Below are 16,128 nucleotides of genomic sequence, written 5' to 3' on the forward strand. Positions count from 1 at the left end.
ACCACGATAAGATTTGACAGGGATAATCAAGTACACAATTACACGGACAATGTTTTCTTATTTATAGTCAGACCAATTTACTGCAGCTGACGTGAGACTAATTACGCGGTAAAGTATGCCTGGAAGTCCTGACACGACTCCAGGTGTAAACAAACTCACCTCACACTACTGTCCTCTTGTCCGCTGTTATTTATTGTAAGTAAACAATTTCCAGGACGAGAGATATCATTCAGTGTATTTTATCATTAGTTTGTATTGATAACACAAACAAAGCGAGAGGTAGAAGATGGTTTAGTAAAAATTTATCAGCATTTTAAACGATATTTTAAACCAAGACTGTCAAACGCTGATAATCTTGCACCCGAAAATCTTACAAATACGAATATAATCTTACAGATACGGATTATCTTACAGGCGAGGATTCTCATATAGCTATGATCTATGGATAATCTTACGGGCAGGAATAATTATCGTTGTGGGGGGTGGGAAGGGGCAGGGCAGGTATCTAGGGTAAAGTGGTGTTATGAACTAGTTTCCTTACCCAGGCACCCGATAATTAGAGAGAAGTCTGTAATTATGACGTCACTAGGAATTTATAGTATCCTACATTTAACAAAGAAAGTGAGAAGAACGGGTCGGTGGGTGAGGGTGGGGGGGGGTGTAGAATCATTGTAGTTGGACTGTGTGTGTGAAGGTCTCTCTCTCTCTCTCTCTCTCTCTCTCTCTCTCATTTTCCTCTTTCGATCCTGTTCAATTTATTACTATTCAATATTATTTATCCTGTGGCCACTTAACTCTTTCGTGTTTCGATTTTATACTTAACATTCTTACCTTGATCTTGACGTGCTGGCTATGTTACTTATTATTGCCATTAAATAATTTAAAATTTTCCATATTTAACAAAGGAGTTGTCTGTTCCACGCACACTGACCTAGTTTAACCTGGCATTTGTAACATACAATCTGAATATAACATGACTCTTGCACGTAATCCATATTATGAACTTGAATCCTGAAATTAAACATCATCTCGCTTGACCTTGACCCTTGTTGCCATTCCGGGGTCTGGATAACTATAAGATTCCATCTAACAACAACCAAAAAATTAGAGCAATTATGATTCCCCAATAGGACATTTTGCGATAGTTAGCCTTGTTTCCACCCTTCACCTGAGTTTCGCTATTCTTGTACCTGCCCTAAGGATAACATAACAATAAGTCATCTTTTCATTACGCCACTGTGATATACTGTCTTGCCTGACTTTAGATATACCTGTATCCACAAGAACACGCGAACGTCGTAAATCCACGAGGATCTTGGGGGAGCCTTGAGAGTATTACCCGTTTTCTCTCATTACTGCAGCCATTCCGTTTTCTGTGGTAAATCCGCGTCTGTTTTTCATGTACACGTACTGGATATAGCTAATAATCTTTAAATAATCATTACAACGTAGGGTAATATCCATAAAGTAACAACGTAAACTTTATTTGTGTAACTTACAGGTATATTATTGGGAAAATGATTACCCTGCGTAACAACTCTTGCATGACTACTTCCCATATACCACTGAAGAACCTTTTTTTTTTGCATAATATATTATATTCAAACATTACAAATCTGAGTTAACGAGGATAAAAGTGTAAAAGCGAACGGTTTGTCAGTGGGGTACATCCAACCAAGGTAATACATACAGTACACAATCGCATTCGGTGCTGTTCCTGTGGCAGTTTATGTCGTGTAAAAGATACGAGACACTTTATCTGATCTGTAATGGCTTCTGTTTTAATATATAACTAAATTGATAACGTTGGAAAAATCATTAAAATTAGAGATATTTACCATCTTTTTAGTAATGGTTTCAATATTGGCAAAACTGTGAATATGTGTTTTCCAATAATTTTACGCCCTGAAGCTCCCACGCCAGCCAATGAACTTGTTAGTGGTAAAGTAGATATTTCTCGAACCATTTTTATTAATTATTCAGTCAATCTGGATAGCTATTTCCAGATTTTCTAACACAGGTAAAAACAGTGGTGAAATTAGTTAGCTCTGTGTCTTTCTATCTAGCTAAGTCGTTTAATTAACAACGTGGCCAGATAAGACCCGATGTTGAGCGAGGTGTCGTGAGGAGAGGGTTGCGCTGCCTAGGGTGTTGTGTTCGTTTTTACTCGGTGATAAACAACTGGTGCAAGATACACCCAAGGAAGGTGAAATGTCTCTATTAATTCTTCCTGTTCTCTTCATTTCTTTATCCAAGGCTTTCTTTACCTCACCCTCCTGTACCTCTACTTTATCCAAGACTTTACCTCACCCTGTTTCTACCTCTACTCGTGTACCCTCCACCGGGCTCTCCCCCACAGCATAAGGCAAGGGTGGTGGTGTGTCCTGGTCACATGAGGGAGTCTTTTTTACTGCGGCCGTTCCTTTTATTCATACTGCAGCTTTTACAGTTAACGTCAAGTGAAATTAAATGCTTCATAACCGAGCAAATTACAAGGCAGTTATTTTGGAGTAATACAATGTAATCAAGAGACAAGCTTAATTACAGATGATATGAGTTATTATGGGAAATATTCAGTATGTAAAATATGAATGTATATTAACTTAAGTTTTTTATGATAGCAGCTATATCTATGTATTTTTTAAAGACAAACTCTCTTCTTTCATTTTGTTTCTAGATTTTCGGCTTTTAATGCAATAATCATTAACGGTGTTTTTACCTTCTTCCTATACTTTATCGGTTTATTTTTTATATTACTTTCTTTATCTCCAGTTATGTATTTTTTCTTAACCCTTATATACACATCCATACCTCCATCATCAATTACTCCCTCCAGTGCACTCAATATAGCCGACACCCCAGCCTATAGACACACGCATCCCTCCTCCCACCACTAACACGAACCAGTCTCAATCGTCAACAAAGTATGATGTATTCTCCTTGTAATATTTGTTCCCGGTGATTGATGCTCTTTGCCCTAGACAGCTTATTCATTGTTATCGTCTCTTCTCGGCAGGAACACACCTCTATATAACGCCTTTGTACTGTATACCTACCTATACCCTCCTCATTCCTACGTCGTTTAGTATTACCGTGTCCATTCCCAGACATAATACAACCTTTCCCTTCACCTGAAAAATAATACCTTCATGCTATTTATCTCTCATCCTTGTCACAAAATACACTTATACATTAGGGTCGGAGGGGGTGGTGGGGTTATAATATTTGTTAAGGAGCAAAAAGTGTGAAGTTACTTGAGTTTTAGTTAAGTGAGACAGCAAAACCTGGTAATAGAGAGATATGTTAAAAAAAAATACTTCAAATAAACATTGAATTAAAGACAGAGAGACAGACTGAGAGAAACTACACAATTATATTTAAAGTGAATCTTACTCTTTAGTCTTTATCACATACAACTTGCAGCTCTTTAACGATAAGGGATACATCTTCCAGCTCTTATTGTCCATTTTCGTCTTTCTCGTCCACAGTGAACAGTACCAGGAAGCCCGTCTTGTCTCCCTCATTTAGTTCATTACACAGTTAAAAAATACTCATGTTATAAGTTCAGGTACCAAGTATATGAGAGAGAGAGAGAGCAAAATATAAACACAGGTATCGCTGAAGAGGTAATACAATGGAAGCGAAGGGTCTCCATGTAAAGGGCACCAGACTGCAATATTCATGCTGAACTTTAAACAAGGGGATGGCAGCTCCCTCATCTCGTACTGCCTTCTTAACTAGTGCATTCCTTCACCCGCCAAGAGGTTATTAACCCCTACTATACAACACCAGGACTTTACTGATAATGTACAAAAAAAGTCAGCCACCACGTCAACAAAAAATCACTCATGTAGGTATAGAAATTAAACTATGAAGATATCTCAACACTGAGGGCAAGGAAAATTAACCTTTACCATATGAGAGCTATCTGATAAACAAACAAACAAACAAATAAACAAACGAACAAACAAACAAAAAAACACTAAATACACATAAAAGGGGCACTGCTGTACACGTCACAGAGTTTAGGCCCAACACAGGTGACGGTAAACGAAGAAATGGGGAGAACCTCTGTTTAATTAATATGACACAACCTGTAAGACTAGCGGTAACAGTCACCTGCAGTCACACCATAGTTCCCAGTCACACCATAGTCCCCAGTCACCCACCATAGTCCTCAATTACCCACCATAGTCCCCAGTCACCCACCATAGTCCCCAGTCACCCACCATAGTCCCCAGTCACCCAACATAGTCCCCAGTCACCCACCATAGTCCCCAGCCACCCACCATAGTCCCCAGTCACCCACCATAGTCCCAGTCACCACCATAGGTCCCTAGTCAGTCACCACTAGGTCCCCAGTCTAGACCCCAGTCACCACCATAGTCCCCAGTCACCCACCATAGTCCCAGTCACCCACCATAGTCCCCAGTCACCCACCGTAGTCCCCAGCCACCCACCATAGTCCTCAGTCACCCACCATAGTCCCAGTTACCCACAGTCCCCAGCCACCACACCATAGTCCCCAGTCACCCAACATAGTCCCCAGCCACCCACCATAGTCCCCAGTCACCCAACATAGTCCCCAGCCACCCAAGATAGTCCCCAGCCACCCAACATAGTCCCCAGCCACCCAACATAGTCCCCAGTCACACCATAGTCCCCAGTCACCCCACCAGTCCCCAGTCACCCACCATAGTCCCCAGTCACCCACCATAGTCCCCAGTCACCCTAGTCACCTCAGTCCACCCACCATGGTCCCAGCCCACCACCCACACACCAGTCCCCAGCCACCCACCATAGTCCCCAGCCACCCACCATAGTCCCAGTCACCACCATAGTCAGTCACCCACATAGTCATCACCAGTCCCCAGTCACCACCATAGTCCCCAGTCACCCACCATATCCCCAGTCACCCACCATAGTCCCCAGTCACCCACCATAGTCCCCAGTCACCCACCATAGTCCCCAGTCACCCACCATAGTCCCCAGCCACCCACCATAGTCCCCAGTCACCCACCATAGTCCCCAGTCGCCACGCGTATCACCACGATCACTGAGCGCTACTATCCCTCACATCAGACAAGGCTGACATGGAAAGCCGAGTTGTCAGGCAATATTACCACGCAAAGTTGCTTCATTGGTGCTGTAAGGTAATGTGTTGCTGAGATAGATAGATAGATGGATGGATGGATGGATGGAGGGAGGGATGGATGGATGGATGGATGGATGGATGGATGGATGGAGGGATGGATGGATGGATGGATGGATGGATTGATAAGAGTGAGAGAGAATCAAGACTAATCCTTACCTGGGTTAGGTGAATGTGTGTTGTGGGAGTAAAAATCCCATTTGTTCTTGACTGGGTTCCTCACCGTAGACATAATACTGCTCTCACTGTACCAAAAAGTCCAAAGCCTCTTATCCACTTCTCTCTTTTTATGATTTTCAAATACCATACAGTATCTATCAGGCCAATAAGTCGCTGTTAACATTTCAACATCTTAGGCTGCAAATATACTGTACAGTTACAGTACAGTAATGAGCTTTCATTACGAGACATTAACTGTCTAAACACATTAAACTCACTTTCAAAACATAAAAAAAACACAATGCGGTAGTTACGTTACTTTAAACAATACAGGAAGCTATAATACTATAAAACACCCCAAACACACAGCAGCAACCTCCTCCTCCTGCAGAATTAGCAGAGATACTGCTGAAAACAGAAAACTGGAGCGAGCGAGAGCCAGAGTGCAGGTGGATAGGGGCTGGAGAAGCATCAAGGCGCGCGGGTCAGGTGTGCATCTTTCATCACCACAAAATGTCACCCGAGAACTAATCACATGCGTTTTAGGGTGGTAGAGTGCATTCCATTTCCAGGGAGTACAGTAATGATCGACAAGCAGCTCATATGAGATCATGGACAAGAGTAACTTATGCTGAGTATTGTTGTGGATTAAAGGGAACAGAAGAGCAAAAGAAGTCTCTTGTGTCTGATCTGGAGATAATGTATCAGACAATTATAATGGGAATATAACTGATTACAGTTTATTTACATATATTCAAATATAATTTTCAAATGAAGGTATTTGATTACAATTAATTTGAGTAATTGAAGAAGATTGAAGGGTGGGGGAGGGCGGGATGGGAGTACAGTAGTAATGTGGATAAGTTTATGTTGTAAATCTTAAAGGGTTATCTTAGACTTTTTTTTACGGGGATTAGCCCACCCAGGCACAGGTTACTGACCCACATCGGGACCTGGGGGGAGGGGGGTTATAGTATAGACGAGTAGAGTAGTCAGATTTCGATTCCAAAGTACGGGATTTTTTATTTATTTTTTTTTATTTTTTTATTTTTTTTTGGGGAGAGGAAAGGTAAATAAATTACAAATTTAACAATGACAATAATTATTGCCACGTGGGTAATAGCAGCAGCAAAAGCAGCGATGACAATAACAGCAACAAAAACAACAAGAACAGCAGCAACAACCTGTACAGCATAATAAGTACCTGTTCAACAAAGGCCTGCTAGTGGTTCACCAAGTACTGTACACCTTTTATTAAGAAACAGTGAGGGTGTCATTATATGGGTGAAATTAGACATTTTAAACAACATGAGTAGTTAAGGAACAACAGTCGATGATTGGTCATGAAAGAGAGAATACGACTCACAAGTTTCTCAATAAATCATTCATTACCACAACTTATGCATTTTGTTCATGCATTCTTACAGTTGTTTAATGGTTATTGTTTCAAAATTATCGAGTGGTAATACTGTACTGTAATGGGTGTAGATGGATGTGCTCAAGTGGTGGCCTGCTGTGGTGAGGGATAAGGTAATATTGTACTATGAGTGCTGAACTACCCATCATAAGGTACTATGAGTGCTGAACTACCCATCATAAGGTACTATGAGTGCTGAACTACCCATCATAAGGTACTATGAGTGCTGAACTACCCATCATAAGGTACTATGAGTGCTGAACTACCCATCATAAGGTACTATGAGTGCTGAACTACCCATCATAAGGTACTATGAGTGCTGAACTACCCATCATAAAGTACTATTGTACTATGAGTGCTGAACTACCCATCATAAGGTAATATTGTACTATGAGTGCTGAACTACCCATCATAAGGTAATATTGTACTATGAGTGCTGAACTACCCATCATAAGGTAACATTGACCAAGCCAATTTATAGTTGAGTTATGTATTTGCCGATGTGGTACAGTACCCACAACTCATTGCTTTCCACTTTAACTGCTAAACTGGTGCTTCTAAAGGAGGTGGTGCCATGGCCCATGGTCCAGGTGTGGGAGAGACTGCTGGAAAGTTGCTTCTAAAGATATTTTTTCTGGGACTTGTTTGTTTAGGGTAGGCCTATTTGTAGTTATATGTACTTTAATTAATGAATTACTGAAAGTTTAGTCCATGATGGCTATGAGCAAACTTGGGTTTAAATCCCAGGAGTCAGTACTGTACTGTAATTCACAAGTCATCTAGTTTTGGGTTTAGCAATAAAATGTAATTTCAGAGTTATTCCTTTATTAAAACTTAACAAAAACGTTCTGGAGGGACTAGAATTAATGGTTGAATATTGCAAAAGGTCAGTTGTGAAACTGTACAACTAAGTGTCTAGGATGGACTAAAATATATTAATGCCTTTTTTATGTCTGTAGTTCACAAAAATATAAATTTATACATTACAGATATGCAGTAATAATATTCTTGTTTAATACAAATGTACTGGAGGGATTAGCATTTGACTATATTGTAGTATTGTACTTAGTAGTGACATCATTTATATACACTTCATGATCAAAGTACATTACTCAAATTTCTTATGTCTTTCCACATGTATTCATATTTAACACAAATATCAATGCAGTCAAACCTCAAAAATCGAAACCCCAAATGGTCCATACTTTAATTACCGTACTGTACAAGTATATTTGCGGCGTATAAGACACACCCCACAAGGGGTCACAGCTCAAGATTGAAGAAGCCGCAAGTCTAGAAAACTGTGAGGGCAAACTTTTTCGGAGTGAGGGTTGTAAACTCTTGGAACAATCTACCAGAGAGTGTTGTGACGGCACCGAGTGTGAGCTCTTTCAAGACAAGACTTTACCAACACTGGAGCGGGTTCAAGTACATTCAGGAGCCGGTGCATGCCCAGTATTTGCCAACAGTGCGTGAAAAGAGACATGACCGATCGCCCGGGCGGCTAGCGAGCCGATCTTTTGGTGAAGAAGATAAATGAAAAGAAAAAGTAATCAGAGACGGGACCGATCGCCCAAGCGGCTAGCGAGCCAATCAGTGGCAAAGAGGATAAAAGTAAAACAAGGATATTTTGTGAGGAAAGAAAAAAATTAGTACGTTTCATCATACATTTATTGAAAGTGATTTTAAAGTGGTTTTGTTGGGGGAAAACATATGATTTTGTGCATGTAAATACAATATATACTGGAATCAAGTAGGAAATCATATTGGTGTATAGTAACATTATTCTAACTTTGAAAGAAACATAAATTAAATTAACCATAGCTAAAAAAAAATATATCGGTAAAAACTGGTACATAGCAAGCGGCAAAGTACAATAAATGTGAATTAATTCCAATACAGTACTGTAGATACAATACGTGCAGACAAAGCAAAAAACGCAAAAAAAATATATATGGTTTATTTAATCATCATCCGCAAAACCTATAATATCATCATCTTCAGAACTAGGTAAATCAGCATCCTCAAAGCCTGAAAACCCATTCTCACTGCTGACATCCATATTACTCTCTTCATCACTGGAATTCTCTACAATAGGATCTGGGTCATCAGTATTTTCTTCAAAAAATAAATCGTCCTCAGTACCATCAAGGGCATTACTAATACAGTACCACATTTTTTGAATGAGTTCACAACTATCTCTTCTTTTACAGCATTCCATGAACTTTTTACCCACTCACACACCTGTGAAATAGTAGGCCTCTTCCTTCTTCCTGACAGTGTTACTTCAAAATCTGAAGCCTGCATCCACTTGTTCTACTCCTCCCTCATGAATCCTTTAAATGGCTTATTGACAGAGACATCTAAAGGCTGCAACTGACTGGTTAGGCCTCCTGGAATTACAGCTAACTGAGTCTTCAGTTGTCCAACTTTCCTCTTAACAAGTTCAGTCCTATGAGCTCGAAACTGGTCCCAAACTAATAAGGCAGGTTTCATTAATAGCCCACCAGGATGCCTGGACCACACTTTATCAATCCACAATTTCACTCCTCCCTCACCCATCCAACCTTTTGGATGGACATGAACATAAACTCCATTGGGTATTCTTTCTTTAGGTAATGTCTTTCTTTTAAAAATTAGAAAAGGTGGCAGTTTTGTGCCATCAGCACAGCATGCTAAAACAACTGTGTAGTGTGTCTTCTCGTGGCCACATGTTTTAACAGTCACAGATTTAGCACCTTTGGAGTCTACCATCTTGTTTGATGGCACATCGAATGTCAGAGGGATTTCGTCCATATTTGCTCTCTGTGAAAGTTCAAAATTAATTTCTTTTCTGGCATTAATCACATACCTGTGAAACTCAATGATTTTATCTTCGTATTCAGCGGGCATTTTTTGTTCTATTCTTGTTCTAGCCCTCATACATTGGTTATTTCTCCTCATAAATCTGGTGCACCCTGATGTTGATCCTCTAAAATCATCGATATCTCTGTTCGTTGCTATCAGTCTTGAATGGTGAATAATCATTTTGGTGGATACTGAAATGCCCAAGCTTCTTTGGTCTAACACCCATGTTTTTAACTCTTCTTCTAGTTCTGGCCACTTTACAATTCCCTTACGGAGACAGTGTTTGCTACGTCCAGCAGCTTTCAGCTGATCTTCTTGTTTCCTCTAAGTCCTTATCATTTTCTCGGTTGGTGGTGGACCAAAATGTCGCGCAGCTACCCTATTACTGTACCGTGTTCTTTCGCATAGCCTACGACATCAAGCTTAAACTTGTATGTTATAGCAATGCCTTCGTTGGTTTTGAACTCTGTAGGAAATTTAAATAAACACTGTTAAGGGAATAACCCAACTCTACCTTGTTTATATTTTGGTCAAGAGAATTACCGACGGGATGTGAAACTCGTATTTTTGGCCGTGATGTTTTGTGTTGCCGCGATCTGCCACCAGGGTGTAGCACCATTGCTATTGTTTTGGTATCATCGACTCATTGCAAATGGCTGACTGGCGGCTGAACTTTCTGTTAACATTTCTTCAATCTTTCTTGGGTCATTTTTCATTTAGATAATAAACAAATGTTTCTTAAAGGTAATACAGTCCTTAAATAATGTAAGACATGTATCTGGTGTGGGTTAAGTATACTGGGGAGGAGGTAGAGTGAGATGTTGTGAGCTTCCCTCTGCCGTTAAGCCAATGTAAGCCATTATTTACGTCTTCGGCAAATTTACCGTAAATTTGTGATACAGTAATTTGGCTTGTTTTTCAGTATTTTATTATTAGTAATATTATTAGCAACACAAGTTTTGTGCTTAGTGGACTACTGCTCGTCCCAGACTCCCAAGCTCGGCACCTTCGCCTACGGCGCTCGGCCTCCCATCCGTAATACCAGCGCATTAGGCGTAGGGTAATTTGTGATACATTTTTGGGGGAAAAAATGCGTCTTATAAGCCGGCAAATACGGTAATCTGGACTAGGTCCAGTCTGGTATCAGTTAGTGTAATATATCCATGGAATAACTTTGCAGAGATCTGAGGTACTGTACTGTAGTACAGTACTTTATATTTCAAAAGGGTGAAAAGAAAAAGAAACATGTTTCCATAACTACTGCAAACAAGTTAAAAATAATAAACTTAAAGAGGTGTAGCTAGCTGCTGCAGGAATAATTGTGGAGGAGTTCATCATATTCAAACAATGTCTGATTAGAAAAGCAAAGACAAGATAAAGAAGTTTGCTTTAAACTTTGATGTCAGTGCTGGTAAGGAGTACAGTTGGTGTCAACAAGAATTACTTTGAAACAACTGAAGGCTGCACAACTGGAAGAAGCTCTTTGTATGTGGCAAGTGCAGGATCAATCAACTGGTGTTGTTCATGGTGCTGAGCTTTAGTCTGCTACCAAAAGACTCGTTAAACATCTGGGTATTCTTAATTTTGTGGCCAGAGTTGGGTGGTTGTGACATTAATATAAAGTACTGTTTTGGATTTTACAAGTTTATTATGCTTCATGTACAGTGAACCCTCACTTTACGCGGTCAACTGAACCCACGGCGGCCCGCGTAAAGTGAGAAACGCGTAAAGTGAACAACATAACATATGGGATTAATTGAAATAGAGACCGGGCCGACCCCCAAATTCCACTTTTTCAGACACAATACCTACGTTGTAGTAAAAATAACTTCTTAATTTTATGATGGTATGCACACACAATTAATAATTAAGAGAAATATCAATAATATTAGGTTTTTTAACACTTACATTAGTAGAAAAGATGGCTGGGCACACGGGGACAGGGGGTTGGTTCCGAGGCAGAGGGCAGATAATTATTGGCCCTCACCTGTATCACTTGTATCAATTGTATCGCTATCCACCACAGAGGCTTGCAGGGCCTCTTTGTCAAACCCCTCAAAGTCCATATAAGTCCATATCCTCACTATAATTATCACTATCACTGACTTGGGCCGGCTGTGGTGGGTGGCGTGTGAAGAACTCGGTAATGTTTTGATGACTGGGCGACCTTGTGCGCACCCTGCTCGCGCCGCTCTCCGCGTAAAAGGATACACACACCGCGGAAAGTGAGCATTCCGCGTTCGGCAGGGTACTGCGTAAACGTGGAAACACATAAAGTGGGACCGCGTAAAGCGAGGGTTGACTGTACACTCACGTGCCATAGTTTCGATGCACCCTCTACCCCTACCCCTGACTCAATGGAAGTTGTAGCCTTAGATTCATACCTAACGTTCCCCCCCCCCCATTGTTCAGGGTTGCAATGTGGTAGCTCGAAGCTTCGCTGTATTGTACAAATAGCAGTTCGTGATGCAATATTTGAGAGAATATATGCACGATACAGGTTTTTTAGTGTCTTCACAACACTTTATTTACCATCACTATACTATACGAACGGTCCGTTTGGTTTGCAGCCCTGACTATGACTTCCGTCGAGCCAGGAGTAGCGGTAGAGGGTGCATCGAAACTATGGCGCATGAGGGTACATTTATAATTAATTTTTTTGAATACATTAGTCCAAACTTTCAGCAACAGTGGGGTATGCTATAACGAATCTAATTGGTTCTAGAACCTTGTTTGTTATAGCATTCGTTCGATATAGGATTAATCCGTTCCAGGCCCCCCAAATACAACCACTTAACACTGAAAAATATAATATAAAATTGTAAAAATTGTAAAAAAGTGCATAAATATGCATCTAAACCCCTGAAATAAAGAATACCATTAATACTTGTAATACAGAAACAATAAATTAGTAAAAAATAAAAAAAATTTTTTAATAATGTTCGTTGTAGGAGTTTTGTTCGTTATAGCATTCTCAATTTTATAGGTAAATCCGTTCGTTATAGGAATATTCGTAGTAGGATCCGTTCGTTATAGCATACCCCACTGGTACTTTGGACCCCTCCCCCTGGTGTTTTACAGTACAGTGGTGTAGTGTATACTGCAGGGGTGGGGACACTTTTTAAGGTTGGAGGGTCAGATTGAAATAATAAAGAGTTTTTCGGGGAACACCTATTATTTTCAATGTTAATAATAATCTATGCAGATTTAATGGGTATGATCACTACCCTGGAACATCATCCCGCTGTACTGTACTGTATATATATGTGCCAAACCAATTGTTAAGTTGTATGACGATTTCATTCAATAAATATTATTATTATTACAGTATTATTATGTCTGACAGTACAGCTGTACTACTATACCAGTAATTTGAGGATTTACTGTGATACTGTACCAGTAATATACCATAAGAAAATCATTATAAGACGTACAACCCTAGAGGGAACTCACCAGTCCTGCCTGCATGTGAGGTGAATCACAACCACCTGTAGTAAAAGCCAGCTAGGCAAGAGCTGCTCTTACTGAGGTACTGTACAACACTTACATGGGCAAAGAATAGCAATTGTGAACAGGTGTACAGTATAGTATGGTGTTTAAATCAACTGGGACAGTTCAAAATGGGTAAGAACATTGATGGTGAAGATAAAAGTCAAGAAGTAACAAGGTTCTACAGTGCTGCACAAGGATGAACTGTCATACTCATAGTGTTTAAGTACTGTACTGCAGACACAATTATTAAAAGAGCATATTCATGGTAATAATCACCACAGCATTTTATTTTTCCTGGATCTGCCCCTGACTTTGCCTTTTATATTTACAGTACTAACAAGTTATTCTCTTTATTCAAAGCTAAGGCTCAATACATAAAAGTTGTGAAAACTAATTTCGTACAGTACTTAGTTTTTATGCTTTTGCTTACCCTGAATGTGACGGTGACATGTGATGCTGTGAATAGCATCATGTTTTTGTGAAAATATCTCTGGGAAAAACAAACTTTGTCAAGAAACTGTCAGGTGTGGGTTGTGACCTTCATGTCTTTTCCCCCTTTAATCCACCACGACATTTCACATGATACAAGGCAAAAAATAATATGACTTTCCATTCTTTGATGATAAATTGGTATTACTGTACAGGTAACTTACCTTGAGATGAAAATTTCAGCTCATTTGGTTCTTCCTTCTCATTTTCACTCCTCTGTTCTCTTAAAATTTTAGTAAATCCTTTGTGTTTTTCAGATCTCTCTTTCAACCATTTTTCAGTTCCCTCAGTTTCATCTTCTGAGGTTTCATATTCGCATGTTTCTAAGGTCTTACAAGCATCTCTATCTGTTCTCTTATTCTCACTTTTCTCGAGCCATGCAACTATCACTTCAACCTTTTCGTGGTGACTGTCAGCAGCTAAACTTTTAGGAGACAAGTTTGGCACTCCTAATAATTCTGAACTATCTCTTTTTATTATATTCATTGTTATATTGGAATTATTCCCACATCCACTTGGTTTATCCTTCAGAAGCTCAACAACAGATGAAACACTGATTTCAGAGTCTGAATATGTCTCTGATTCTTCCAATGAAGATTCAGTTGAATCTTGCAGGGATAGAAATAAATTTTCAGCATTTTTAAAAACATTGACAAATGGTAAAACATTCCCAGTCTGATCATCATTTACTTTAGTACTATAATCATTAACAGCAAAAAAATTCTCTTCATTATATGCATTTTCAACAGCTTTAACGGGTACTGTATTTTCAACAGCATTAACTGGACTTCTAATTTGCAGTTCCGATGACAAACTTTGCTCTTTATCTTTACTAAACTGTTCTTTCACATTACAGGGTTCTCGGATATGTTGGCACTGTTCCTTGGCACCTTCACATGATTCTTGCTCATTTTCTATATGTGTAGCACCATCAACTGTTATACCAGAATTTCTATTAGTTATATTACCAGCAAGTAAATTGTCACCATCATTTCCTGTGACAGTAGTGTCATCAAGACCAGAGGATCTCACAAGTTGGTCTTCCATACCCTCAAAAATATGATTGTTCTCTGGTGTTTTTGTTCCCTGTTTGGATGCACGTACATGTCCAAGCAAAAATTGGACAATGACTTCAATCATGGATTCCAAAGGAGAATCCAGCTTCTTATTGCGCTTCATGAGTTTCCCAATGTGCAACGCCTTCATGAGTTTGAGGCGATTGCGAACACACGTGGTAAATACACTTTGTTCCTCATCCATCAGCTGCAGTGTCTTCATCAATCTCTGAATGAATAGATAAAAATAAATTAAAATTAAAGGTTGATGTATGCATAGGCCTTAGTCACTGATAATGGTAAATGGAGAATTGATACTAATATCCTATATTAAAATAGAATTAAGGTCAAGTAACCCAGTAGAGACAGGAGGTCCATGGGTTGATACCCCAGGGCCCTGACTCCCAGGGGAGTGATTTGAATTTTTGCTGGCACCCAGATTTGTATAAGTTGGGTAAGCTTTCATTAAATAAAAAAGAGGTGTTAATTTAGGATATTCATACAAGTTAATTTTCGTTTCTTGAACATTCGTTAAGCAAGGGATACCTGTATAATAAACACATCTCAAGCTAATTTATATATACTGTACAGTATATAATACAGCTTAATATACTGTACTTTAGCATATACACAGGTATCCCTTGTTATTCACATGGGATATGTTTAAAAAATGACATATACTATAGCAAAATTTGTGAATCCCAAAAAACTACCTTTTGAATGATCTACCTTCAATCCTAAATAAGCACTGTAATATATGATACCAGTAATTATCATAATCAAATAAAATACCTGTAAAAATGATTGTAAATTAATTTACCTAAAATCACAATAATGATGAAAGATGGAGGATACAGTGGCAATGATTATAATGGTTGTCATTAGCCAACACCATCATCTTCCTATTGTCAACATTTGTTTCTCTACTTTTTGGTAATGCTCAGTGGTTCCTTCCAAATAAAATCAGTTTAATGACACTTGTTTCAGTTCGCTGATATACATGAAGGCACCACTTATCAGCCTACTGTAGGCTGCCTACAAGCCATTGAGATGGTCAATCTGTTCTTTGCCACGAGCTACATTGTTCAGTGTTAATACAAGAGGAAAACAGAACACCCAAAGAAAACCTGCCATGTTTGGTAGGGGAACATTGGATAACCCTTCTCACATTTGACCCGTATAGGGGTTCGATTATACGTGTTCTAAATGTGGTAGACTTAATAAGTTGACATTTCAAACTTTAATTCTACCTGTCATGCTGACTGGTATAGTAAGGTAAAGCTTAATATAATATTTAACTTCTTAATTTACACGATGACCTTAATATCAATTTACCTTCCTGGCAAGATACTCGCGGACAAGAGAGGCACTCAGTTTCTCGACGTGATGATGGTCCATGTTGAGCCAGGGTGGGTGAGGTCAGCCAGGGTGGGTGAGGTCAGTCAGGGTAGGTGAGGTCAGTCAGGGTGGGTGAGGTCAGCCAGGGTGGGTGAGGTCAGCCAGGGTGGGTGAGGTCA

The 16,128-nt window shown here is 39.5% G+C and overlaps 1 protein-coding gene across 1 annotated transcript in view; it reads right to left on the minus strand.

The window, feature by feature from the left end:
- Positions 1–16,095, minus strand: part of LOC121868747 — a 48,439-nt gene extending 32,344 nt beyond the window's left edge. Inside the window, exons 1-2 of the mRNA XM_042369624.1 lie at positions 15,947–16,095; positions 13,721–14,840 (exon numbers count right to left, since the gene is read on the minus strand). Of these exons, the coding sequence (XP_042225558.1) occupies positions 13,721–14,840; positions 15,947–16,009 (1,183 nt within the window). The 5' untranslated portion in view covers positions 16,010–16,095. The remainder of the gene's footprint in view (positions 1–13,720; positions 14,841–15,946) is intronic.
- Positions 16,096–16,128: the final 33 nt, after the last annotated feature.

The sequence above is a fragment of the Homarus americanus genome, unplaced genomic scaffold, assembly GCF_018991925.1.
Source record: "Homarus americanus isolate GMGI-L3 unplaced genomic scaffold, GMGI_Hamer_2.0 scaffold30535, whole genome shotgun sequence".
Classification (NCBI taxonomy): Eukaryota; Metazoa; Arthropoda; class Malacostraca; order Decapoda; family Nephropidae; genus Homarus; species Homarus americanus.